The 25,746-nt window shown below is 47.4% G+C and overlaps 1 protein-coding gene and 1 long non-coding RNA gene across 7 annotated transcripts in view; one reads left to right on the forward strand and one right to left on the reverse strand.

Annotated features, from left to right (window-relative positions):
* LOC132679867 (uncharacterized) overlaps positions 1-1,800 on the reverse strand; it is a 36,635-nt gene extending 34,835 nt beyond the window's left edge. Inside the window, exon 1 of the long non-coding RNA XR_009610362.3 lies at positions 1,193-1,800. This is a non-coding gene — a long non-coding RNA (uncharacterized LOC132679867). The remainder of the gene's footprint in view (positions 1-1,192) is intronic.
* Positions 1,801-1,895: 95 nt separating this feature from the next.
* ATXN7L1 (ataxin 7 like 1) overlaps positions 1,896-25,746 on the forward strand; it is a 244,631-nt gene continuing 220,780 nt past the window's right edge. For 2 of the 6 annotated variants that reach the window (XM_060633791.3, XM_060633792.3), the window contains exons 1-2: positions 1,907-2,134; positions 2,659-2,727. In XM_060633791.3, the coding sequence (XP_060489774.1) occupies positions 1,954-2,134; positions 2,659-2,727 (250 nt within the window). In that variant the 5' untranslated portion in view covers positions 1,907-1,953. Of the gene's footprint in view, positions 2,135-2,658; positions 2,728-25,746 lie in introns of all 6 variants that reach the window. The other 4 variants (XM_060633793.3, XM_060633794.3, XM_060633802.3 and 1 more) reach the window with 3 other exon arrangements.

Raw genomic sequence — 25,746 nt, forward strand, 5'->3', positions numbered from 1 at the left:
CTTAGTTCCTCCTATGAACAGGCATAGCTCTCAGAGAGCACACATTCACTGCCTGGGTGCCTGTCACTGTACTTGTTTTTTTCCAAGTGGCTGATAAGTTTCACACCTTCCTTCTTCCACAGAGACCACCAGACTGCATCTCCACACTGGGCTAGGTCTCATTTGTCTTCCCCTGTTGAAAACACTAGTCCATGACAGGCAATATTTGTTGAAAAGGTGGATGGGTGGATGGATGGATGGATGGATGGATGGATGGATGGATATTTGGAAGGATATGCCACAGTGTCTAGCATATACTAGGTCAGTAATTAATAAATATTTCTTAATAGTACAAACCCTTACAAAGAGAATTCTCCACTCATTGGCATCTTCGCCATTTAGTGGTTCCTATGTAGAAACCCTTCCAAAGACAGCAGAGGAAAATCAAACTTGTCTGGATCTGACAAAACATAAGCCCATTCATACAAATATCACAACTGGAGACCAATCCACAGCTCCTCCTTCATGGCCCATCCTAACCCTGGCTTTGCCAAGTGCAGGGGCACTGGATGGCATAGCCAGGGCAGAACTCCATCTGTGCAGAGCAACTTCCAATAAGTGTGCCTCCCCCATGAGGCAGAAGCAGAGTAGTAAGAACTAAAAGGGTACTGGGGAAAATGAAAAATATGACAATTGTGAGGGAGTGTCCATCTATTTTAGGTAAGTCCTAGTAAATGAAAGGATTCAAAGAGAGAGAGAGAGATACCAGAAGACCTTTTAAGGCCTTTGTTGCCTACCCCTAGGGTGAAAGGGGAAATCTCAATTAAAGCATCAAACATCCCAAATCCAGAGGAAATAAATCTAACGCTTCCTTTCTAGCTGGCCAGAGTTAAGCCCGGACTGAATTCTCCCAGGAGTCGGGTTCCTGGCCATAGATTGCAGGCGCTAATCCGGGCCACCCTGGAACCACCACCGTGGGGAGCGCTGGAAATTGCTCCAGGGGCTTGGCCCTGGAAGCATCATTTTCCGAGAGAAGTGAATGTGCTCTCCCGCTATCCTGATCCTGGAGCAAGGTCTACGCAGTGGTTTCCCCGGGCGCCCGAGACACGCATCGCGCAGGGAAACTGGGGGCACCGCGGCCCTGAGTTTTGAGCTTTGCACGTCCCGCAGCCTCACTGAGATGGGTAGGCAACTGCCCTCGCCCCAAACTCACCTGCTTTTTAGAACCACTTCCATCTACCCATTGATGTCAGCTCCCAAAGGCATCCCCGGAATCCTCCACGGTCCAAGGTCCACCGAGACAGAGAAGAAAGGGTGAAGGGAGCGGTGGCTGGGAGGAGAGGTCACCAGGGTCCCCTCCCTGGATTGGGATGCTCATCGGGGGGCAGGGGGGAACACCTGCGCGGCTCCTCCCCTCTCGGTCGCGGGGGCGCCTCACGGTGGACCACAGGGAGCCGGCGAGGGAAGGACACGCTGGAAGGACTGAATGCAAAAACTTTCCGTCTTCTGGCGGCCACTCCGCGGGAAAGACCACCCCGCCTACGGCCCCGGGTCGTGCCTCTCCCGGCTCGCACCCCCGCCCCGCTCGCCCCGCTCGCCCCGGCCCCTCCGATCCGGGCTCCGGACGCCGGGCGCAGGCGGTGGCGGCGGCGGCGGCGCCGCAGCAGCTCGGCGCCCGCGCGCGCTGCAGCCTCGGGCCCCGGCACGCGGCGCTGGCCCGGCGCGCGGCCCCTCCCCCGGCGGGCGGGCCGGCAGGCGGCGGGCGGGCGGGCGCGCGGCGAGCTGCAGGCGCCTCTCTGCTGCCTCTGGCGGCAGCGCACCGCCGGGCCGAGCCCTGCCGGCCCCGGGCGCCGAGCGCCGGCTCCGGCTCCTCCCCCTCGCTCGCTCTCCCCTCCTCCGCCGCCTCTCCGCTCCCTCCTCCCGTCCCTCCCTCCCTCCCCCTTTCAGAGCACTCAATGTCGGAACGTTCCGAAGATGACGTCGGAGCGTTCTCGAATCCCGTGTCTCTCGGCTGCTGCTGCCGAAGGAACAGGGAAAAAGCAACAAGAAGGAAGAGCAATGGCGACACTGGATCGCAAAGTGCCCAGTCCGGAGGCGTTTCTGGGCAAACCCTGGTCCTCCTGGATCGACGCCGCCAAATTACACTGCTCCGACAGTAAGAACCCCACCGCCTCCTCCTCCTTTTATTATCCTGTAACCTTTCCATTCACCTAGAGCCACTGGGAAAAAGTGTGTGTGTGAGAGAGAGAGTGGCCCCCGGTGTCCTCCATGCTTCTCCCTCTCTCTCTAAATAAATACACACAGAGACAGATCATCAATGCACAGAGAGAGGCCCTGCTGCCAGGGCTGTCTGTCTGTCTGTCTGTGCCCGGCTCCCCGTGGCAGCCCGCGGGGTGGGCTTTCACAGCCCCACGGTGTATCTGTTTAAAAGGCTACTCTGTTGCTGGTTGCATAGTTTTTTTTGGTACCTATCTGGGCCAGGTAGATGGCAATCCGGACTTGGGAGAAAATGTTGCATTGTCAGTTTTTGAAAGATTTTCATGTACAGTATTTATATCGATCTGTTTGCAAATAAACACTCTCCCTGCCCCCCTTGACTTTGGCTTTTTCCCCCCTTTTTGATCTTTTTTTTTTTTCTTTCCTCATTCTCTTTTTTTTCCTTTTCTTTTTCATCTGCAGATGTAGATTTAGAAGAGGCTGGAAAAGAGGGTGGAAAAAGCAGGGAGGTTATGAGGCTTAATAAAGAAGGTAAGTGGAGCTACTGGCATTTTAGTGTTAGCATGTGTGGCACAATCTTCACAGGATTTCGACTATAATGTGAATTGTTCTGCTGGGTACAGAGTGACTAAGGCTTGTCAAAAATCGAGCACGCCCAGGTGACTACTGCTTCATGTTAACTTCTTTCAAAGTATAAATACAACTGGGGGGGGGGAGGGGGGAGACTGTGGAAGGCAGAAGTTTACAGCAGTTTAGTTGAGGTCCACGTTTGGACCTTCTGATGCAGATCTGCCATTCACCTTTGGAGCATCACTGCCAAATGATGGGGGGCGGGGGGGGGTGTTGAAATCTCTGAAATGAGGAGCAGGGCTCCCCTCGCCGGCATCCCAGCCTTCCTTATAGGTAAATACAGAACAATTTAATGAGCCCCACATGGTCAGTGGTTCCAGCCGCCACTTCTCCACTTTCCACTGGAAACCATTGTACACGGCAAACCTTTGCACCAAGTTATGTTTGGCCCACTTTGTGTGTGGTCACAGATTGTTACGTGGCCAGCAGGGTTCGGGACATCTGTGTGTGCAGCCCCCAGCCGGTCGCCCATCTCTGTGTCCCCGGCGTGGAAATACAGTACCTGAAATGGGACACAGTGAGTAGATAGGTCATCCCAGACTGAGGCAGGGGAGGGGAGCCACAGCCTGCTGGAACTGGGCATCAAACACACATGGTCGTCATAAATAAATCATATCCTGTTCGCGTTTGCGGGCCTGCCATATGTAACTCTGGCCTATTCACATGGAGCGACTCCAGAGGCCACTTTCTGCCGAACAAATGGATGGGTTCATTTGAATTGTGATTTACTAACTGGGTGTCTTGTAAACATGGTTGGCTGGAATTGGGGTGGGAGGAAGGCGTGAGGGGGCAGAAGAGGTTGGTGGGAAGTGTGGAAGGAGTTCAGCCATAACTAGGCCGTGGGAGCATTGCTCATCCAAAACGAATGGAGGAAAGACTCCAAAGAATGGTCTCCCTCATAAACCAGGATATCGCCCTGTAAGGCAGTTAAAACCTACTTGGAAAGACAGACCTCATTTTGTGGATCAACACCTAAGACAGTCGGTTTTCTGTGCCCAGTGATCTCCTGACCATCCAGGGAGAGGAAAATTTGTGCTTTAGAAAAAATAGCATGGAGGTTAAAATGCATGCATATTCAAGGACAGTTCTTTAGCATAGTGTTCCTGCTAATTAAGCACTTTGGGAACGAAACCTTATTCAAAAGATGCTTGCCTCTAAATATCTTAGTGTGATCTTGCCATGTGTCTTTAGGACATGCAAGGGAGTGATGTGGAGTGGACTTCTTATAAGTGGCAGCTTATTTGCGCTAAACGCCCATGTATGTTGACAATGGAAAGTATCACTAGGGATTGTTTTTCTTTATGAACTCTGGAAATCTTTAAGAGCTTATGGGACTCGGTGTTCAGGCCCCTGGCAATGCCAAGGTTTTCGCAGAAGACGAGGTTGTGAAACCTTAAAGTTGAACAGAGGTCGTGGTAGGGCACCCATTGGCACCTCTCAGGCCTGGGTGATAGATTGTGACCATAACACAGAAAACTCATATTCTGCACCCTCCTCCCTGCTTCTGTTTTCAAAAGACTCTTGCTCTCAGATGCTCTTCGCCTTGTGAGAAATAGATTTTTTAAAGGAAAAATGAAAAGCTCTACTCTCCTCAGAAGTCACAAGTGGTACATCCTGGTTATTATAGCCTTTGTCCTGTAAAGGTACAAAGATTTAGCTCCTAATTATATGCGTTTGCATTAAGGGCACCCACTGTTCAGTGTAACGTGCAATTGCTGAGTTCACCGAATAGCCATGTATGGGCTGAAATCTCTTTGTTCGTGGGCCTGGAGGAGCAGGCTTGGGTTAGCAATCCCTGAAGGTCTCCCCGGTATGTGCATATAGTTTTCTTTACAGGGAGAGTATACAGCACTAAATACCTGTTCCCCCCGTGGTGAGGAATTTAAGGGTCGAGCTGGGACTCGTGTCGGGATATTTGGTTGCAGGGATCTCCAGAAACACTGGTTGCATTAGTCTTGCCATGGGCCTTCTTGTTGGAGTCCCCACGTGGGTGGCTTCAAGGTGGACACGTGTTTGTGGATGGGTCTCCAGGACACAAAGGGGCTTCGATGTGATCGTGTCTATCCATGTGTGTGAAACACACACATTGACCATGACACTATTGGTAGGAAGCAAGTCTTGAAAAGAAGTTTGGGCTTTAATGGCCGTGAGTGAATAAAAGAAAGGGTAGGAATTCTAACTGAGTAATGAAGGGGCATGATCCACTTTTTAATGTGATGTTTTAAATTGTGGTAAAAAATTTTAACATAAAATTTACCATTTTAACCCACTTCCAAAAGTACAATCTGGGGATACCAACTACATTTACAATGTTGTACAACCATCATCACTGGACATTTTCTGAATTTTTCATCATCCCAACCAGATACCCTGTACCCATTATACAATAGCTCTCCCTCCGCCCTCTGGTAACCTCTGGTCTATCTTCTGTCTCTATTATGAAGTTGCCTATCTTAGATTCTCTCTCTCTCCCTCTCCCACCCCTCTATCTCTCCCTCCCTATCTCTCATTTCACTTAGCATAACATTTTCATCGTTCATCCATGCCGTAGCATGTGTTGGAATTTCATTCCTTTTTAGGGCTAAATAATATTCCATCCTGTGCATGTTTTTATTTATCCAGCCACCTGTTGATGGACGTTAGGCTCGTTTCCACCTTTTAGCTGTAGTGAATAATGCTGCTGTGAATATTGTCACCATGTGATATGTTTTGTAGACTAAGCTCAGCCAGGAGAGTTAGCCTGGAAATGCAAAAGAAGAAACATAGTATCGCCTTCTGCTTGTGTCTGGCCACAGCTTCAGAAGACCCAGGAAGGGCTTGCAGTGGTTTTGAATAACCTGATTATTGGAATATACTTCCTTCTTCATTCCTCTTTCGCCTTTTTTGGCTTCCATTCACCTGTATCAGTGTGAAATGTTAACGCTTCAGAATTTCTGTAAGGAATTCTTTACATTAATGTTATTTCATCTAAAGTTAGCTAAAAGCACAGTTGACAGGAATTTGGCAAACATTTTTCCACCTTGCCAGATCAACACCTGGGTTTGGAAGGTGTGCTGACCCGTGCTTGAACATGGTTGCATGGGGTTATGCGGAGGGCAGCCAGAGCGCCAAAGGAGCCCAAGAGAGGGCTTTGGGTCATCTTCCTACAGTTCCCCTATATGACCTTGGGAACATAGGTCATATATGACCTTCCCTTCCCTGGGCCCCTTCTCTCACTTACAAAGTAAGGGAGTGGGATTAAACATTCGCCCAAGATCCCTTTGAGACTGCTGAACCTGACTTTTCCTACTGAATGTACTTCTATTTGAAATGGAGGCATGCCAGACAGGCTGTTTTTTAAGAAACAACAATAAAACGAAGCCTTCCCGTTAAAAATATCTGAAACTACTACACCGTGGGTCTGTCTTCTCATTGTATCTTCTCCTGGTGGTAAACATCACTGTCTTTCATAAACAAGCATATTCTGTGAATAGATTGTAAATGCCATGTGGTCTTGAGGACTCTGAGAAAACTGAGGGTCTGAGTTCAAAACTCAGGGATGTGTGTTGCCTAGAGGGGAGAGTAAGTTGGCTTCAATCAGTGTGGACCAATGAGGCACTGAGATTCCTTAAGAGGAGGGGTCCCAGGAATCTTATTAGCCTAATCTAAGATGTGAAATTCAGCTAGGATAGAAAATTCCAAGGAAGGCTATTCATCTAGTTAACCTTTTAAAATAATCTTCTCTCTAGCTTCGGAGATTTATCTGAAGACTTTTTTTTTCCAGCTAATTGGGGAAAAGCGCTGTGATGGAGAAGGATGGTCTTCTTTTCTCATTGTCTCACCTGAACTTTTTTTAAGCTTGTCAATTCCTAACTAAGGAACGGGGTGCATGTGGTGCATAAGTGCCCCGAACTCTATACAATGGAGACAGTAACAGGGTTGTGAGGATTGACTGAGATATTACAAAAGGACCCAGCACATAGTAAGCGCTTACTGTTTGCCTTTGTCCTTTTTTTTTTTTAACTGTTATAATGATTATGCTTATCATTTATTAATGAAGCTATTTCTAGAAAACTTTATTGTTATGGTTAACTTGGATTTTTAACTAACCAGCGACAAATGGAAGAGAGATTACTGTATCAGAAGTTTCATTTTCATCGTAAACCAGGTTATCATAATTTTATAAAGCTAGTGATTTAAAAAAAAAAAAAGATTTCTGTGACATCCATGTATTTAATGGTGCACAGTGGATATGTAGTTTGGTAAGTTTTTATCAAGAGGTAGAAAAAATATTTAGGCAGGTTCAGGCCTGAGGCTAAGAAGTGTTTACAGAGTTCTGAGGACAGGTGAGATGTAAACAATAATTTAGAAAATGATCGATAAGTTGTTTTATCTGGTCACTGAGACAAGAAAGTCCTCAATAGATCCTTGTTTGGGCCTTTTGGAAACCTATGCTCGTTACTTTGGGCATTTGTGTTTTCATGTTCCCAGATGTTTTGCTTTGATGGAGGTACACTTGTGGAATGCTTCCAATGTGAAAAGTGCTCAGGGTCCTGTAAGACCTTGCCGTGATGGTGAGACTTTGCTGCTCTCCTGAGATGCTGGCAGAGTTGGGGGGAACACAGCAGAAGCAGGGAGCATGGGAACATGTTCAGTTCAGGTTTAGGAGTCTTGCCGTTGTGGCAAATTGGAGGGAAGGATGGCAAGTGACCTGGTAAGAGTGAAGTGTTCCTAGACACCGAGCCAGGGACCCAGCGACAGGTGGTGGAGATTTATGGGAAAGTGTGGACAGCTCCCCTTTGTCATTATACAGACACCTCCGTATCTATGCTAATAGGAGATGGGGAGAGACCAAGTCCACAGATTACACAGATAAACCTCGTTTTTGCCATTAATTTCAACTTCCTTCTCCATTAAGCCTACCTGCCTCCTCTTTTGCTAACAAGCAGCAACAATTTGTTGGCTTTGGCATTTCATTATCATCTCTCTCATCTCGCCCAGCCCCAGCATTTGGGATGAAAGGACAGGAGAGACAGAGGGGCCTCCAGGTGGTAGGGAGGAAAGCTGGGAAGGAGAAGAAGGGCTTGGAGAGTGAATTAGCTTTGGAGTTGCCCCCAGCTGATGGGGTAGAGGGGGTTCCAGGACCAAGACCGCGAAGCAGAGAGAACGTGTTTCCAAAGCCATCTAGTTCTGAAAATATAAAGCTTCTAAAATGAGTACCTCTTTATTTTTTTATTTTTTATTTTTTATTAGAGAGAGAGAAAGAGTGTGTGCAAGCAGGGGAGAGGGGCAGAGGGAGAGGGAAAGAATCTTAAGCAGGCTCCACGCCCAGCACAGAGCCCGACACAGGGCTTGATTCCACGGCCGTGAGCCGAAATCAAGAGTCAGACGTTTAACTGACTGGGAGCCACCCAGGCGCCTCATAAAATGAGTATCCATTACACATACAAGCATTTCCATGTGCCTGTGTCTTCATGTGGACTCTGGCTCCTTCCAAAACAGGAAGTCAGACAGGGTGGGCACACTTTGAAATGCTGTATGTGAATTTGGCTTCTACACACAGTTCCCTGTGCTGGGTTCTCATCGGATATCATTCTACATGAATAACTTTTTTTTTTAGTTTCAAGAAGATGTAGACTTTTATACATATCCACACTCATTTAAACGCTTCTTGTTTTCTTTAATAATGTTCGTGGGTTACGAAATTCAACAAGGTGTGCAGTGAAAAGGAAGCCTCCCTCCTCCCCCTGTCCCCAGTTGCTTTCAGTAGATACGCATACGTTTTTCCTTCTCACTTACCCAACACAGATGCTAGCATACTATAGGTACTGCCTGGTGTCTTGCCATATCCATTCATCTTACAGAGCGGTCCTTATCAGTGCATACAGAGCTACCGCATTCTCTTTTGGGTGTGCCCATGTGATGGGATCATAACTTAAGCCTCTGAGTGTCCTGCTTAGCTTGGTCTGTGTCGTGCATTTGAGACCGAGTGTGCTGTCACAGTGTGCCGGCACCAGACAAGGCCTGGGGATACGGCAGTGGAAAAGCACAGCCCCTGCCTTATGGCTCTTCCAACCTAATGGCAAAGGCAAGTGTGAGAAGTCATGGTGACCGTGGTGAGTGCTCTGATAGGGAAAATCAGGGTGCCATTGAAAGCCATGTTGGAAGGACCTAGCTTACATTAGGGGCTCAGTGAAGGCCTCCCCGAGGAAATTTTAGTTGCACTAAAACCTAGAGGATGAATGGAAGTTTCCATGTGCTTCCAGGGCTGGCCAGGGTGGAGTTAAAGGAAGCAACATGCGTGAAGGCCCAAAGTGTGAGAGTGTATAGAATGTTCTAGAAAGAAAAAAGGCTGGCACTAGACGGAAACTAGCAAAGCAGAGAATAAGAACGAAGTTTCTCAGCTGCGGTACTGCTTCTTCATGGTGGGGACTGTCGCGTGCATTGCAGGGTGTTTAGCAGCATCCCTGGCCTCTACAAGTAGAGTCCAGAGGCTCCTCTCCCAAAAACATCTCTAGACGTTGCCAAAGTTTCCCTGGGGCTGGGGCAAAATCACCCTGATAGAGAATTACTGGTGTAAGGTGAGGCTGGAAAAGTAAGAACACAAGAAACGTAGACTGAGGTATTCACAGAAATACTCTGCTACCCTCTGTCTGTGTCTTAGGCCTACATTCCAGGTGAGTCGACCAAACTGAATACTCAGCAGACGTATACAGACCTGTGACTATCCCCCAGCAATGGGCTACACTTAGGAGGGTCTAAAGAGAGAAGACCCCATCCCTCCCTCAAGAAGCTCTCCTCCCAAGGTTTCCAAGATGACTCCTTCAAACCTTCAGTTCCAATCTGTCCTAAATAGTGACAGTAGTGAGTTCAGGTTCTAATTCTGGGTGGCCCACCCTCCCTCACTGTGGGTAGAGGAGACCCTGAGGTGCTGATTCTGATAATGACGGCGTTTATTATATGGTGGCCCCTGATGTCAAAAGCACCATGATGAAGCATTAAGGATTTCAGTTTATATTTATATTTAAAGTCAGGCTGGAAATACAACTGGCGTTCTGTGCAGTTTGATTACCCATGGGATTTGTCTGCAATGGGGATGCACATGATGGAGAGCAAAGCAGCTGGTTTCAGGATTTCCGTGTTAAGGACTAGAAAATAGGAAAGGGAGAGGAAGTCTGATTCCTGAGGGCTGCTGAGCTGTGCTCCAAGTGGTCTGTGGCATTATTTAGGACCATAAGGGCATGCTCACTCCAGCCAGTGGTTGTCAGGGGCTGGCTGTCTCTGGTCAGAATTGATTTAGAAAAGTGAGGCAGATTCGGTTTCTGCATGGTGTTCTGTGGACGTTGTGTTTATATCCTTTGGGCCAACCTTCCATTCGTGACACTCCGTTTCATTTATGACATAAAACAGTAGAGGCAGACGCAGTGAGACCCTGTCCCAGTCAACTCCCTTTTACCCAGGGACCCCATGCTCTGAGGTAGCCCACCGTTTACACTGCAAACCAGGATCATTTAGTGACTGCAATAGGAGCGATGCCACCAAGATGGTGACATGGGTCGTTCCTGACCTCACTCCTCCTCACAAGAGCAACTAACAACTATCCGTGGACAAGGCACCACTGGGAGAATCCCAGAACATGGGGGTGAGCTGACGCACCCCCGGCACCACACAGACCAAGACAGACCCCCGTGGAGGGTCAGAGGAGCCCTGCTCCCTGACCGCATTGCCCCCTCCCTCTCCGCCAGGCCGATGCAGCACCGCATGGACAGATTGCCTTGAGCCAAGGCTCCACCAGGGAGAAGAGAGCCCTGGGTGATGGGGACATCCAGCTCCGGGGGGTCCCCACTGCAGTCTCACCTCAACAGGGCAAATCTGTGGGGCCTGACCACTGGGAGTCCAAATGTGACTGCAGTAATCAAATGTAGCCATCATGGAGAGGGAGAAGCTCAGCCGGCGGGTTGGCCTTTTCTCCAGATTGTGGAAACCCAATGTCAAGGACTGACTTCCGTGTCTCTCTGTCCTAAAACTCTTGGTGCAATGTTGTGTCGATGGTGCGCTCTGGCTGATGCTGTTTGGCTGGCTCTCTCTCATTCTCTCCCGTGGCAGAACTCCGATTGGCCACTTCAGCCAAACGGACCTGGCTTGGGACCCTGAGGCGCTTGAACTAATGATGATAGTCTGGGAAATCCCTTCCTGCAAGTGGGCTAAGGCTGAGGATCCTTATCATTCAGGGGCTAGACTTGGCTTGCCCAGTTGCCTCTAAGTAAAGCTGGAATCCCACTGTGAGGAAAGCTTTTGTTTTTATGTAGATGCTTTATCCTTGTACCTGTGGTTTCATAACACAATGCCACTTGCCAATTTTAAAGGATCAGGTGCTTAAAGAAAAAGAAGGAAGCTAATTAAGTACTCACTAGAGCAGGACAAAGTGGTACCAGGTCACCATAGTGGGGAAGATAAAAGTGACTCAGGGACAGGTTCTTTGAGCATGGAAGCAGTTACCAGCGCATCCAGTCTCTGGAGCTACATGGGATTCTCTGGCCGGAGTGGGGGAGCTGCCCTGCTTCAACATGCCAGTAGGTCATGGGTACCTGGGGTGGGCGTGGAGAGACAGGACACCCAAACTGATGACACTAGCCAGATTATAAAGATGGCTGAGACACATTCGTAGCTTGGTCCCATCAGACCAAGGTGGAATCTGGCCCTTTTTAAGAGTATGTTGGGCATGAAAGGGCAGATATTGTGTATTTCACTTACATGAGGTTCCTAGAGTAGTTACATTCAGAGAGACGTGGTAGAATGGTGGTTGCCGGCGGCCGGGAGGTGGGGAACAGGAGAGTTAGTGTGGAATGGGCACAGAGTTCCTACTGGGAAAGATGAATAAGTTCTGGAGATGGATGGTGGTGACAGTTACAAGACAGTGTGGCTATACTTCATGCCTCTGAACTGTACACTTAAAAAATGGTTAAAGTGGCAAATTTTATGTTATGTATATGTTAGCACAGAAGTGCCCTGGCGTTGCAGAGTGGCGAGTTTCACGGAGCGTTTTGTAGATCTTGCCTCTGCTGCTTACTAGCTGGGTGGTGAGATGCTTCTCTGAACCTCAGTTTTCTCATTTGCAGAAAATAAATGAGGTGCTATCTGGCATCCAGTAGGTACTTAATAATGTAAGCTTTTGTTATGATGATTGCTGCTTTGACCAGGCATTTGGGTCCTCTTTGCGTCCACTTCTAGGCACCAGGCAGCATCCTTACTGCTCCAGCAGAGTGCCTGGGGTTCAGTAGGCACCCTTGGTCAACAGTTCGTCCCTGGTTCTTTGAGGACGCCGGGAACAAAATCAAAAGGAGTGGAACCGATGTCCCTGTGCTATTAGTTTTCGAGAGTGAATCCGTTTCAGTAAATCAGTGTGGTCATTCTGGGGACCCTGCATTGAGATCTCTAGTTCCTTAGCATTCCAGGCTGTGGTCATACTGAATCAGAAGGACTAGGAGTAGAGCAAAGAAATGCATTAAAAAAATTTTTTTAACGTTTATTCATTTTTGAGAGAGAGAGAGAGAGAGAGAGAGAGAGAGAGAGAGGAAGACATAGAATCCAAAGCAGGCTCCAGGCTCTGACCTGTCAGCACAGAACCCAATGCAGAGCTAAAACCTACGAACTGTGAGATCATGGCCTGAGCCAAAGTCAGACGCTTGATCGGCTGAGCCGCCCAGGTGCCCCAGCATTTTAAACAGGCTCCCCAGGTGGCTTTGCTGTTTCTCAAACTTTCTGAACCACTGTTTATTGGCTATGAAAAGTGGTTCTCAATCCTATCCACCTTGAGAATCCCTTGAGGAGCTCTTTAAAAACAAAACCACCAAGACCACTCCCAGAGATTCTGACTCCATAGGTCTGGTTTAAGGGGTTCTAGGAAGCTGCTTATGTGTCTTTAAAAATAACCATCCTAGCTGCCATTTATTGGGCATTGACCAGGTGCCAGGCACGGAGCTCAATGTGCATTATTTCACGTAATCCTCATGACGACCCTATGAGGCAATTACCAGTATCAACCCCATTTTAAAGACTGGAAACAGGCTCAGAGAGAGTAAGTGATTTACCCAAGGTGATACAGCTGGGAAGTCATAGAACTGGGATTTGAACCCAGAGACAGGCTTATTCCAGAGATCACATTCTTAAGCATTGGGTCACAATATCGCCCCAGGAGCTAGGTTAGGACTAAGAGGCAGGCAGGCACCCAGGACACACATTTAAGGAGGCACTTCTCACCCTAGGACCAGCCCTGCTAGGGAGAACATGTCCCTTTAAGCAGAATGGTTCCCATTTCCTGCCCCCTCTTGTGGGTAAGTGGTAAGCCTGCCGAAAGGGCCCCAGGGCTCCCCTGTAGTGAACTGCTTTCCTATCCCAGGGCCCCAGCTTTAGGGCCTCTGTGGTCGGAGCCCTGGCCTCAGGGAAATCTCAGGAGCTGACTCAAACTGTTCTCTTTTGGGAGAAGGTGTTAGCAAAAATGGTTGCCAGGCAACCCCAGGGCCATCTATCTACCGTGGTGATTTCTCTCTTTTTCCCCGCTTTTGAACATCTTCTAGGCTGCTTTTCGGTTTCTCTGTTGTGAGTGTTTTCATGAAGGGTGCACTCCTTTGGATGATGGAACAGAGATAGCTTTTCAGTACCTGCCACCTTAGAGGTGTCCTTTTGATGGGTGATGTGCCTGCTAAGTGGGTGTGAAAGACCTTTGCTTCCTTAGCCACACTGAAACCCTAGTTGTCACTGGCTCTGAAGGGACTGGAGCAGCTGAGAAAGGCACAGAATGCATCTCCCACATGAGGCCAGGGCCATGTGATCATGTTTGGTTCCATGACTTTGGATTTCACCTACTCTTCATTAACCACAGCAGTTAACCTTTTAGACGTGATGACCTGGCTTGTCCTAGACGACCTGTTGTTTCTGCCTCTCTCTGTCTCTGTCTCTGTCTCTGTCTCTCTCACACACACACTCTCTCTCTCTCTCTGTCAGTGGTTTCAGATACCGGAAGAACTCTTGATATGTGTTTCTTCTTCAGTGCTGTCCCCTCTCCTGCTCAGTCACCTCATAGTGTGGGGTTTCAGGTGACCTTTGACAGGCCCCAGACCCCTTGGTCTGCCAGCCAGTGGTTTGATCCCTCTGGCAGGGGCCAAGAGCGCATGGGATGAAGCACCTTCCTCATGTGACAGAACCTGCCCAGACTGGCTGGAAGAAAGAGAAACACCAGAAAGTGAAACTGGTCACATTTGGGTGAGGTTGACTCCATTTGGCCTACTCACCAGTGATGGTCCCATTAGCCACATCCCTAGACCCCAGGCTTCTGTTCCCTTCCACTTTGTCCTTGACCTTGACCATTGGGGCCTTCCTCACCATCTTTTGAGAAGCAGGGCAAGACTGAGAGAACAGCCATGTTCTCTTCAGGACTCATTCAGATGAGTCCTGCCACCTTCAGAGGCTCAGGCCAAATACTTAATGGCAGAAGACAATTGAAAATAGAGATACCTTCAGTTTTATGTAAACCCAATAAATAGTAACCCAGCCTTAAATAGACTAGGGAGTTATTTTCTTTCCAAATGGAATTATTGGAGATTTCATTAAATAGTAGACTACCCTAGAGCATTTTGGAAATTATACTTTCTTTGCCAAAGTTTTGGTGACACTCATTTTAATGCATCTTCTGCCGGCTCTGTGTCCTGTCTGCTCTCTCCAGGGTCAGCCTAACCCGGCTCCCTACTCACACCACAGAGGTTCCCTCTGTGTGGCGACTCTGGCGTGCCTGCCTCCAGTCCTGGCCTCTTCTCCACAGAGTGCCCAGCTCACTCCTCTAGTGTGCCACACTGGACGGCCTCCCACAGGTGTCCTCACTGCACCCCAAGACTCCCCTAGGCAAGCGCATACCTTCTTTGTATCTTCCCTTCTCCATTGTCTTCAGAAAAGCCCCCTTCCCTTCCTCCTCCCTTCCCTCTCTCGTCTGAAGAGTGATTCTCTACACCTCTCCATTTCTTTCCACTCTCCCTGCCCCCATCCTAGGCTAGCCTGCCTCATAGCTTACCTAGATTTTTTATAATAGCTGCTTAATTGGTCTCCCTGACTCCATCCTCCTGCATATCACTTCAAAATTAATCTCCTGAAAAGTCTCATTTTATCAGGTTGTTCCTCAAGTGAAAACCTTTCATCATTTCTCCGGCGACTATAGCTAATGCAGTATTCCAGGCCCTCTGTGCCTCACCCCTCCAAATGCCACAGGGGGCTTGCCCCTCACAGCCTTAGACAAGCCATGCTCCTTCCTAGTCCCAGTCTCTGACTCTGTGGGGTCCTCCACTTCTAGATCCTTCCCCTCATGTGAATGCTTCTCATTGTGCATGGCCCAGGCCACATTCTCTCTCTGAGGAAGCCTTCCCCAGCCTCTCAGGCTGCTCAGCCCAGACCTCCACTGGCTGTACTCACCGTGTACTTTGGCCTCAAAGTCTTTCACTTCATGGCCATTCCATTGTCTACTAGAGCATTCCATTGTTGCCAGATGAGGCGGGGAGAGACCTTCCCCTTTTTTCCCTCGGATATTTTCAACCAATAGAGTGCTGCGTTTTGGCTATGCATCCAGTTTGTTTTACAGGGACGTGTCTTGATGTACCTGTATTTTCATTTTTTTTTAAGTTTTTATTTATTTATTTTGGGAAAGACAGAGACAGCACGAGTGGGGAGGGGCAGAGAGAGGGAGAGAGAATCCCAAGCAGGCTCCACACTGCCAGTGCAGAGCCCGATGTGGGGCTCAACCCCACGAAGCCATGAGTTCATGGCCTGGGCAGAAAGTAAGAGTCGGGCACTTAACCAATGAGCCACCCAGATACCCCATTTCTTTTTCATTTTTTTTTAAACTGCAGTTAAATACAAATAACATAAAATTGAATCATCTGAACCATTTTTAAGGATGGTGTTAAGTACATTCACATTGTACAACCACTGTCCAGAGCGCTTGTCATCTTATAAAACTGAAGCTCTATATCCTTTAAATGACGCTCCACCTAGGTTTGCAGTTTTAAAAGTAGTCTGGAAGGGGGCGCCTGGGTGGCGCAGTCGGTTAAGCGTCCGACTTCAGCCAGGTCACGATCTCGCGGTCCGTGAGTTCGAGCCCCGCGTCAGGCTCTGGGCTGATGGCTCGGAGCCTGGAGCCTGTTTCCAATTCTGTGTCTCCCTCTCTCTCTGCTCCTCCCCCGTTCATGCTCTGTCTCTCTCTGTCCCAAAAATAAAAAACGTTGAAAAAAAAAATTTAAAAAAAAAAAAAAAAAGTAGTCTGGAGGGGCGCCTGGGTGGCTCAGTCGGTTAAGCATCTGACTTCAGCTCAGGTCACGATCTCGCGGTCCATGAGTTCGAGCCCCGCGTCGGGCTCTGGGCTGATGGCTCAGAGCCTGGAGCCTGTTTCAGATTCTGTGTCTCCCTCTCTCTGCCCCTCCCCCGTTCATGCTCTGTCTCTCTCTGTCTCAAAAATAAAAATAAACGTTAAAAAAAATATTAAAAAAAAAAAATAAAAGTAGTCTGGAGATGACTTATGAGTTTCTTTGATTTTCACCTGATATTTTAAAGTTGTTACGATTCTAAGAATTGGCTGGCCTCCTGAAGTTTCTCTTCCAGTGGATATTTGGAGCGACAATGCAGAAAGGTCAGCTTAGCTCAGCCCAGCTTGGGGTGCTGCAGCCTCAGGGTCCCCCGTGGGTCTCTCCACCAACAGTGAGAATTCAGATGGAAAAGTGCGAGAATTGTGGCCCAAAGTCACAGACACCTCTGTGTCTCAGTTCAGATTTGATGTAACCCTAACCTGCACCCTTCTTTCTTTTTTACCCCTCAATCTTATGTTAATAGTCAAATTTTCACATGTATAAAAAAGTTGAGGGGCGTCTGGGTGGCTCAGCAGTCAAGCATCCGACTTGGTTTCGGCTCGGGTCATGATCTCATGGGCTAGTGGGTTCGAGCCCCTGGATCAGGCTCCACACTGACAGCCCAGGGCCTGCTTGGGATTCTCTCTCTCCCTCTCTCTCTGCTCCTCCCCTGCTCATACCCTTTCTCTTTTAAAATAAAATAAGTAAACTTAAAAAAAAAAAAGCTGACATAATAGTGCTATGGTCATGCGTATGAACACCACATAGAGTTAAAAATTATTGCACGTTTTATCGTGCTTTCTTATAAAGATATGTATTTCTATACGATTTGAAAATGAGTTGTAGACACTGTGACACTTCCCCTCAAAATATTTATCATGTTGACATACCTTGATTGTGTAACCTTGGGCTACTCACTTACATTCTCAGAGCCTCATGTTATTGTAAATATGTATGTGTGTTTTTGCTGAACCATCTGGAAGTATGTCACAGACAGCATGACACTTTACCCGTCAATACTGCAGTGTGTACCTCCTAAAAGTGAAAGCATTCTCCTACATGATCATAATACCGGTGTCACATTCAGAAAACTAATGGTAATCCCCTAATGGCACCTAATCTCCAGTTCATATGCATACCTGCACTGTTGTCCTCCCAAAAAGGTTTATAACTACTTTTCTCTTAGCTGCTTTTTTTTTTTTTTTAATGTATACAGCCAGATTCTATCAAGGTTCATGCATTATATTCGGTTGTTATGTCTCTTTCATCAGTTTTAATCTAGAACAGCGCCCCCCCCCCAAATGTGTGTGTGTACACCCGTATGTATGTTTATAGGTATATATTTTTGTTTATACATCTATAAAATGTTGCCACTTAAAATGCTTCACATTCTGTCAGAACCCTTCCACGGGGTCATTTATCTTGTTTCTCTGTGCCTTATTTTTCCGTCATCATGGAAGTTAGAGCTGAAGTCTCACATTTAGCTCAACATTTTGGCAAGAATACATCCCAGGTGATTCTGAGTACTTCATTAAGCATCTCCCAGGGACACAATGTCAGGGCACCCCATTATTAGGTATTGGTCACTTGGTAAGGGGGTGCCCACCTCTCTCCATTGCAAAGCTGTTTACCTTCTTCAATTGGCATGTCATTCTGTAGGTGGTGCTTTGGTACCAAGTGAATGCCCAGTTCCCCAGTAAGAAATTTCTTGGAATTGGCTTGGCATCCATTGATAATCCTTACCTGAATCACTTGCTTCCTTGTTGTAGAATGATCATTTTCAAATTCTCTCATTTGGATCTACATTTATTGGCTGACATTTTTTTATAAAGAAGGTCTGTTTGTTACTTATCAGCAAAGATGAAATTTTAAATTCCTCCTAAAAAGTCCAAGTTTTCCCCTCTCATTACCGATTTTCAGAGTAAGGAGTTGAGCACCCATGATCTAAGCTAAGAAGGAACAAGAACAAGCCTGGGCGCACCAGCATTTCAATAGGATGCATGTGTAGTGTGAAAACCTATCACTGATAGGAAATTCTAGATATAGCGAGCTTTACATCAAATGTAAAGTGTGACCACATCTTGGTTGGTAGAGCATGAGTTTTAAAACATTGAGTAACATTATCCCACACACTCAAAGTGACCCTCTTCTTTGATTTGAGGAAGGAGATAATTACACTTAAAATAATCCTTCTCGGGGCGCCTGGGTGGCGCAGTCGGTTAAGCGTCCGACTTCAGCCAGGTCACGATCTCACGGTCCGTGAGTTCGAGCCCCGCGTCAGGCTCTGGGCTGATGGCTCGGAGCCTGGAGCCTGTTTCCGATTCTGTGTCTCCCTCTCTCTCTGCCCCTCCCCCATTCATGCTCTGTCTCTCTCTGTCCCAAAAAAATAAATAAAAAACGTTGAAAAAAATTTAAAAAAAAAAAAAAAATAATCCTTCTCCCGCGGCTTCTGGGTGGCTCAGTAGGCTAAGCGTCCGACTCCTGATTTCAGCTCAGGTCATGGTCTCATGGTTCATGAGTTCGAGCCCCATGTCAGGCTCTGCGCTGGCGGTGTGGTGCCTACTTGGGATTCTGTCTCCCTCTCTCTGCCCCTCCCTACTGTCTCTGTCTCTCTCAAAATAAAGACATAAAAACTTAAAAAAAAAAAAGAAGAATCCTTCTCCCACCTTTCAGCTAGAACCCAGAATTTAACCTGGGTCTGGCAAACTGCTGAAGTTAAATTATAATTCAGGATGAATGACAGTCTGTAGGTTATGAAGCTAGAGCAGTGCATCCTCTATCACCGATTCACTAGAAAGTGACCAGGTGCCCAGTTGGCACTGGGTTGGGCTCTGTGCAGGATGTAACAGTGGGAAAGCCTTGGTACCTGCCTTCCAGGAACACTGGACCTTGCTATGCAGTGGGCTGGAAACACCACCTAGAGAGTGAGTGTGAAATGTGGCCTGAGTGCCCAGGAACTCAAGGAAGGAAGATTCCAGTCTGCTGTCTGCACAACCTTTGACCTGCAGGGGCTGTTTGGTTTGTGGTTCTATCTGGAGTACTGTGAAGGGTGTGTAATAGGAGTCAAGTTAATGTTTGAAGGATGAGTGAATGAATGAATGAATGAATGCTTCATCACGGATAGGATGTAGACATTGGAGCACTCTACAGGGACAGAACAGCACAAGTAAAGCCCTGGTCAGGATTATGAGTTCCCCAAAAAGTCACTTTTAGGGAAAGGAGTTATGGAGAGCCCTGAGTCTGCCATTAATACTACGGAGAAACAGTTCATAATCTATTCCAGTTGTACACCTACTCCATACCCAACACAGTTCAGTTTTTTATGATGTAGAATTTTCAGGAAACAGGGTCCTTTTTGATTTGGTCATGTTTTGCTCAGTACACTGAAAGGAAAATTCAGTGTACTGGGGGAGGGTTGTTCTCTCTTTCATAAACACACACTCACACACACACACACACACACACACACTCACACACACACACACTCACACACCTTTAGGTCCTGCTGCCCAATTAACCTGTAAGTTCTTTCCTATCATAATCAGTGTTGTTCTAGTAAATGTTTTACAACTTACTCTGTAAAGAAATTTGCGTGTAGACATATATGTTTATTATACATTTTGCTGATGAGAGGCTGTTTACCATACAACTTACAAAGAGTAAACAATTTGGTACTCTTTATTATAAATTTCACAGTCAGTTGATTCTCACAGAATGCTTTTGTTGATTTTTGCCAAACTCTTGGATCCCTGGCTAACCTGAGATTGAAATTGACAAACAAGCGTACCTCCGACATAAGTGTTGGTTGGTATTTTTGTGTAAGTCAGTGGGTAAGATGAAAGTGAAAGAACAAAGACGTATGTTGGAACTTCACTTGATTGTTGGTGACGAGAGTGACTTCCTTGCTGAATTGGATAATAGTTTTCAAGTAACTGAGAAAATATGTCCTCATTTTTTGTGCTATGCGCAACACAGCTATAGACATGGTAGACTTTTCAATCTGCATTACTAATATTTTCTCCATCACTTTCTTAAATTTAGATAACCAAAATAATAATAATAATAATAATAATAATAATAATAATGAATCAAGCCCTGATTTGGTAGCATTTGATAATTTCCATGCTGTAAATTCCCAACATTTCAAGCTATTGCTGAACTCTGAGTTGGGAAGAGATGTGCATCATAACACTTTTACATAGGATTTCCATCACACAGATACAGTAGATGTAAACAACTTTAATAACAGCAGTTAGCAACCTATGGCCCATCGTGGAGATCTAGCCTGCCACTGTTTTTTATAAATAAAGTTTTATTGGAACACAGCCACATTCATTAAATTACATATTGTTCTGGTTACGTTTGCCTTTTAGTGACAAAATGGAGTGGCTGAGACAGATGCTGAAGACCTAAAATATTTACTACCTGGCCCTTTCTAAAAAAAGTAGTCAACTCGTGCTAAAAGCCTAGAGAATAGCAAAATGTAGCAAGATAAATAAGAACTGATAAATTTTGAGTATTATTTTTAAGATCTATAACACATTTAGTTGTAAGCTGTTACCATATAATTTTTAACAATTTAATAATTGGCTCACCATATTCCTGAAAATTTAATAATGAGCTCTAGCACGCCTATACAGGCTGGATTCAGCTCACCACTGCAACGCTTTGAGGGCCTCCGCTTTTAGTGCCAAAAAAGGAAACTGTCACTAATAGGAAGAAGCAGCTGACAATACCAGATTGGAGGGGGAGCCACAGCAAGAGGATTTGAACTACTTGAAATTGTGGTCTAATTGTCCATAGAAATCAGAAGAAAGCATTTTTGAGGTTAGTTTTCATATAATTTTTTTTTCCTCTTAGGGTCTGGGTTTGTTTTGGTTTTTCAAATGAGTTTTCTTCAGAGCTAATTTAAAAACTCAATACAGCATGCGTTCCTTACCAAATTTTGTGAGCATCTGTCTCGAGCCCATTTAGCCCCTGACAGACGCCCAGCAGCTTCCAGAACTCCCACAGATGTTCTGTGTCCCGAGAAGGGCCGACTTCCTGTTGCCGGCCAGGAGTGAGAGGAGAGGTGGTCCCACCAGTTGCATGGAGCAGGGGTTTTCCTTGCTGCCATTTCCTGCCAGTTGCCTTTGAATGGATTACAGATGGTCAGAGAAAGACTTCTTGGCACAGCGAGGGGACCAGTCTCCAGTGCTTTGTGGGGAAGGATTTATAACAGGATGGCGGTTCATGCCTACCCAGAACGGGCCTGGCTGCCGAGGCCTTACTGAAAAAACCAGCTGCCTGTGGGGATGGGGTCTGTGGGTGGAGGGGGTGGGCAGGGGGGAGGGGATGTTTACATCTGTGTGGCACCTCTCATCCAGTGGGGTCTCAAACTGTCCCGTGTCCAAAGGGGTTGGGCTCCTATGGAGATGTGAGCACCTGGGAATTAGATATTGAGGTAATGTTCTGGATGTGTCAAGCTCTTTGGGGAAGTATAATAAATCCTCATTTCTTTTCAAAGTGAGGGAAAGAAAGGTGTGCTATTTCCTTTTTTTTTTTTTTTAAGCCACAGTATAGAGCACATTTAACTGTTAAGTTTTTAAAGATATACATTATATTTACTATTTTAACCATTTTTTTAATTTTATTTTTATTTATTTTGAGAGAGATAGAGAGCAGGCAAGGGAGGGGCAAGTAGAGAGAGAGAGAATCCCAAGCAGGGTCCGCATGGTCAGCACAGAGCCCCACACGGGGCTCAAACTCATGAACCACAAGATCATGACCTGAGCCAAAACAAAGAGTCTGGTGTTTAACCAACTGAGTCACCCAGGTGCCCCATACTATTTTAACCATTTTAAAGGGTTCAATTCAGTGGACAGTGTTGTGTAACTATTACCACTAGCCATCTCCAGAAATTTTCCATCATCCCAGACAGAAACTCTTACACCCATTGAACAATAACTCCCCATTCTTCCCTCCCCTTAGCCCTGGTAACCTCTACTCTCTGAATTTTCTTAATCTAGGAAAGTGGACTCATACAGTATTTATCCTTTTGTGACTGGCTTATTTTCTGTACTATAATGTTCTCAAAGTTCATCCATATTGTGGTATGTATCAGAATCTCCTTCCTTTTGATGAATGAATAGTATCTACCTCATTTTGTTTGTCCACTTTTCCATTGATGGACACTTGGGCTGTTTGCCCCTTTCGGCCATTGTGAATCGTTGCTGCTATGGCCCTGGGTGTTAGATGGAGTCAGATGGAGAAGTCAGTTTGTCTGGGATGACTTCTCAGCTCTTCCGAGGTCACTCAGCGCAGGTGCATCTCTCTGTCAAAGCTGCCGGGGACACATGTGCAAGAGGATGCTGTTCGAGGCACGCCAGCCAAGGGGTCGGAGGGGCTGAGCACCCCCTGGCCTGCATCTGCTCAGTGGGGGCACCTTTTCCTAATTTGCACAAGGATGTTTTACTACCTAGAGGAGCCCTCCTGCGCCTGGAAAGCTGAGAGGCCAGAGTGCACCTGGTGCTTTTGCTTCCTGGGTGAGGGGGAGTGCTTGCTGGGCAGAGGCTGGTGTGGAGGGCTGAACTACCTGTATCAGGGCTCCTGGTGCTGGACGTCCCTCTGCCAGAAATCAAGGCCACCTTGGGCAGTTACGGGGGCAGGGTCCACAGAGCTTCATCTGTGAGAGAGAAGAGCCGTAAGGTCCCCGCTGCACAGAGCCGGCAAAGTGTCAGAGAAAGGAGACATCCAAGGCAGTGTCTGGGTGCATTTGGGTTCTGTAATGAAATATTACAGACTGCCAGGCTTGTAAACAACAAACATGCGTTTCTCACCGTTCTGGAGGCCAGAAGTCTGAGGGCAGGGCACCAGCATGGCCGGGCTCTTCCGGGTCACAGACCTCTCATTGTGTCCCCATGTGGCAGGGGGTGAGGGAGCTCTGGGGGGGGGGGGGGTCATTTTTATAAGAGCCCTAATCCCATTCATGAGGGCTCCTCCCTCATGACCAGACCTGCTCTCTTAGGCCCCACCTCCTGACACCATCACGTTGGGCATTAGGATTCCAACATGTGCATTTAAGGGGACACAAACACTCAGACCAGAGCAGGCAGGCCTCTGGGGGTGGGGGTGGGGGGTGGGGGTGGCATGAGTCCAGAGAGCAGGCTCGAAGGCTCAGGGGCTAGAACAAGATGGTGTTAGAGCTTCACGGAGGACAAGAGAAGATGGTACAAGACCTCAGGAGGGAGAAACGGGGAAAGTGAGTGGCTACATTCTTTCTGACCAGGGATGGTGGCAGAGGGGTAAATAAATAAATAAAATTATTTGGCACCTCGGATACAGAGCTCTGTGCCAGGGCGCAGGAGGGACACAGAGTAGGGACGCTTGGCTTGTGAAGCCGTCCAACTGCGCGAAGACTCTTGGAGGGCACGTTTTGTGCGTGCACACGTTTTCTGGGGAGCAGTTATGTGGCTTTCCTGAGATCAAAGGCACGGCATTCCCTCCCCCTTTGAAAAAAACATGGCATTTAAAGAAATTTCCCACTCACAGGGGAGAGACACACATGTGCCCAGATATAGCCGCGGCGCAAGCTTCGTGGAATGGGGATCCAAGCAAGCAGGGAATGTGTGAGTTGCTTTAGGGGTTGAATTTTGGAGTTAAGGTTTCATGACACCTTTAAATCTCCTTTGAGGAAGACTCTTCCCTGGATCGGGGTAGAGAGCTGGAGAGAAGCCTGGGTAGTGAAACCACGTTAAAATCTAGCTCTGCTGACGTGATTTCTATTCAAGCTGTTTATCTGAAGACAGACAGAGATAAAGAGACAGGAAAGTAGGTGAAGAAGCCACCTTTGACTCTCATCCCTGTGTCTGGTTGCCAGTGGAGGAGATTGTTGGTAGAGAAGGAAAAACACAGGCCTTGCAGTCGGCGCTTAACTGACATCTTGGCCCTGCTGCCTGAAGGCTGTGTGACTTTGGGCAAGCGACCTCACTTCTCTGGGCCTCCGCTTGTTCGTCCTGACCACAGCAACCGGTCACAGGGAGGGTTAGGGCTCACTCGTGAGCGGGCGCCCTGTTGACGGCGAGGAGACGGCTGCTCTTATTGCCTGGCAGAGGGCACAGGTCTGAGAAGTCCAGGGGCTTCCACAGGTTAACCGCCGGCTGGGTCTGTGTAAATTATAAGATGAGCAAAAAGTAGGCGAGAATTTGAGAGCAAAGGACCAGAGTGTTGTAGAGGAAGGTGGGTTTGGAAGCTCCAGGTGAAGGGTGGGTCAGAAGGGAGGGGGCAACTGGAAGGAGTAAGACCTGAAGTGTTTTGGGGGCAGAGACTGGCCTTCTGCCCACTTTGGGATCGACTCTCACTCTCTGGGGGCTCCCACTTGAGCTGGCCCTACAGCTTACCCTGCACAGCGGGCCCCCAGTGAGAACATGCACAGGGCCTGAGGAGCCAGGCAGGGAGACCAGAGCTCCCAAGCAAGCGGGCCTCCTGTGGGCCAGTGAGGGTTACTTTCCAAACAAACAGGTCACCTGGCTCACGGACCCCTGTTCTGTGAACAGCGAGGGAGCCGGGATGTTTGAGAGCAGAAGCCCTATGTTTGTTCTGTGCTAGGCCTCTCACCCCACCCAGCTTCATTTTTCCCATCTGCAAAATGGGATAATCACAGGTACCTCATAGGCTTGTTGGGAAGATTAAATAAAGGGAGCATATAGCCCCTAGCATAATGCAGAGCCCTTCATCAACGCTCTTCAGTCATTTCCTTTCACTGCCCTTGGGCATCCCCAGAAGGGGAGACCGGGGAGCGTTGTCCGGAACAAGGCACAGTGCCTTGGCTAGGGCTGTACTCTGGATGCCGCTGGACTTAACAGCTCATGAGGAAACACCATCGAGAAATGGCCCATAAACTGGGGCCCAAAGCAGGGGCCTGGCAGCATGCAAACCAGGACATCTTTCGGGTCTCCGCCAACACTTCTAGGGGAAAGGATTATTTTTTTCATCATTGTATTTCATAGGGAAAAAATACTGCCAATTGAACTACAGCCACTATCCATTCTAAGAATCCATCCGGATTTTAAAGATGTTACAGTGAGGGGTGGGGGTGGGGGTACAGCTTAGAATTAATGAAATAGAGTAGGGCAAAAATAGAGTGTAAAGCAAAATTTACATTAATTTTTAACATAAAGCATGAAAGTTTAAGAAACACTGAAACCTCTTGATATAGCCCCAGACTGTGAAAGCATGTGTGAATTTGCCTCCATTTTCAGGGTGACTCTGTTTCAAGGGTTGAGCGGGAAGAAGGAGAGGCTAGATTTTATCTCTCTGTAAGTTTAGATGGGAAGTGGGGGCGGGGGGGGGGGGGGGGGGGAGGTCGAGGAAGTGACTCCAGACTCTAGAATGCTCAAAGTCATCTTGAGGCCTGTACGTCCTCAGGGAGCCATCATTTGCATTAACTTTGCGTAGAAGGAAAATCTACTTACAGCACTTTCAGGAGGAGAGAGGCATTAAGATCAGCCAGTTAAGCATCCCGCTCAGGTCGTGATCTCACAGTTGGTGAGATTGAGCCCCGAGTTGGGCTCTACGT

This window comes from Panthera onca, chromosome A2 (genome assembly GCF_046562875.1).
Source record: "Panthera onca isolate mPanOnc1 chromosome A2, mPanOnc1 haplotype 2, whole genome shotgun sequence".
In the NCBI taxonomy this organism is placed as follows: domain Eukaryota; kingdom Metazoa; phylum Chordata; class Mammalia; order Carnivora; family Felidae; genus Panthera; species Panthera onca.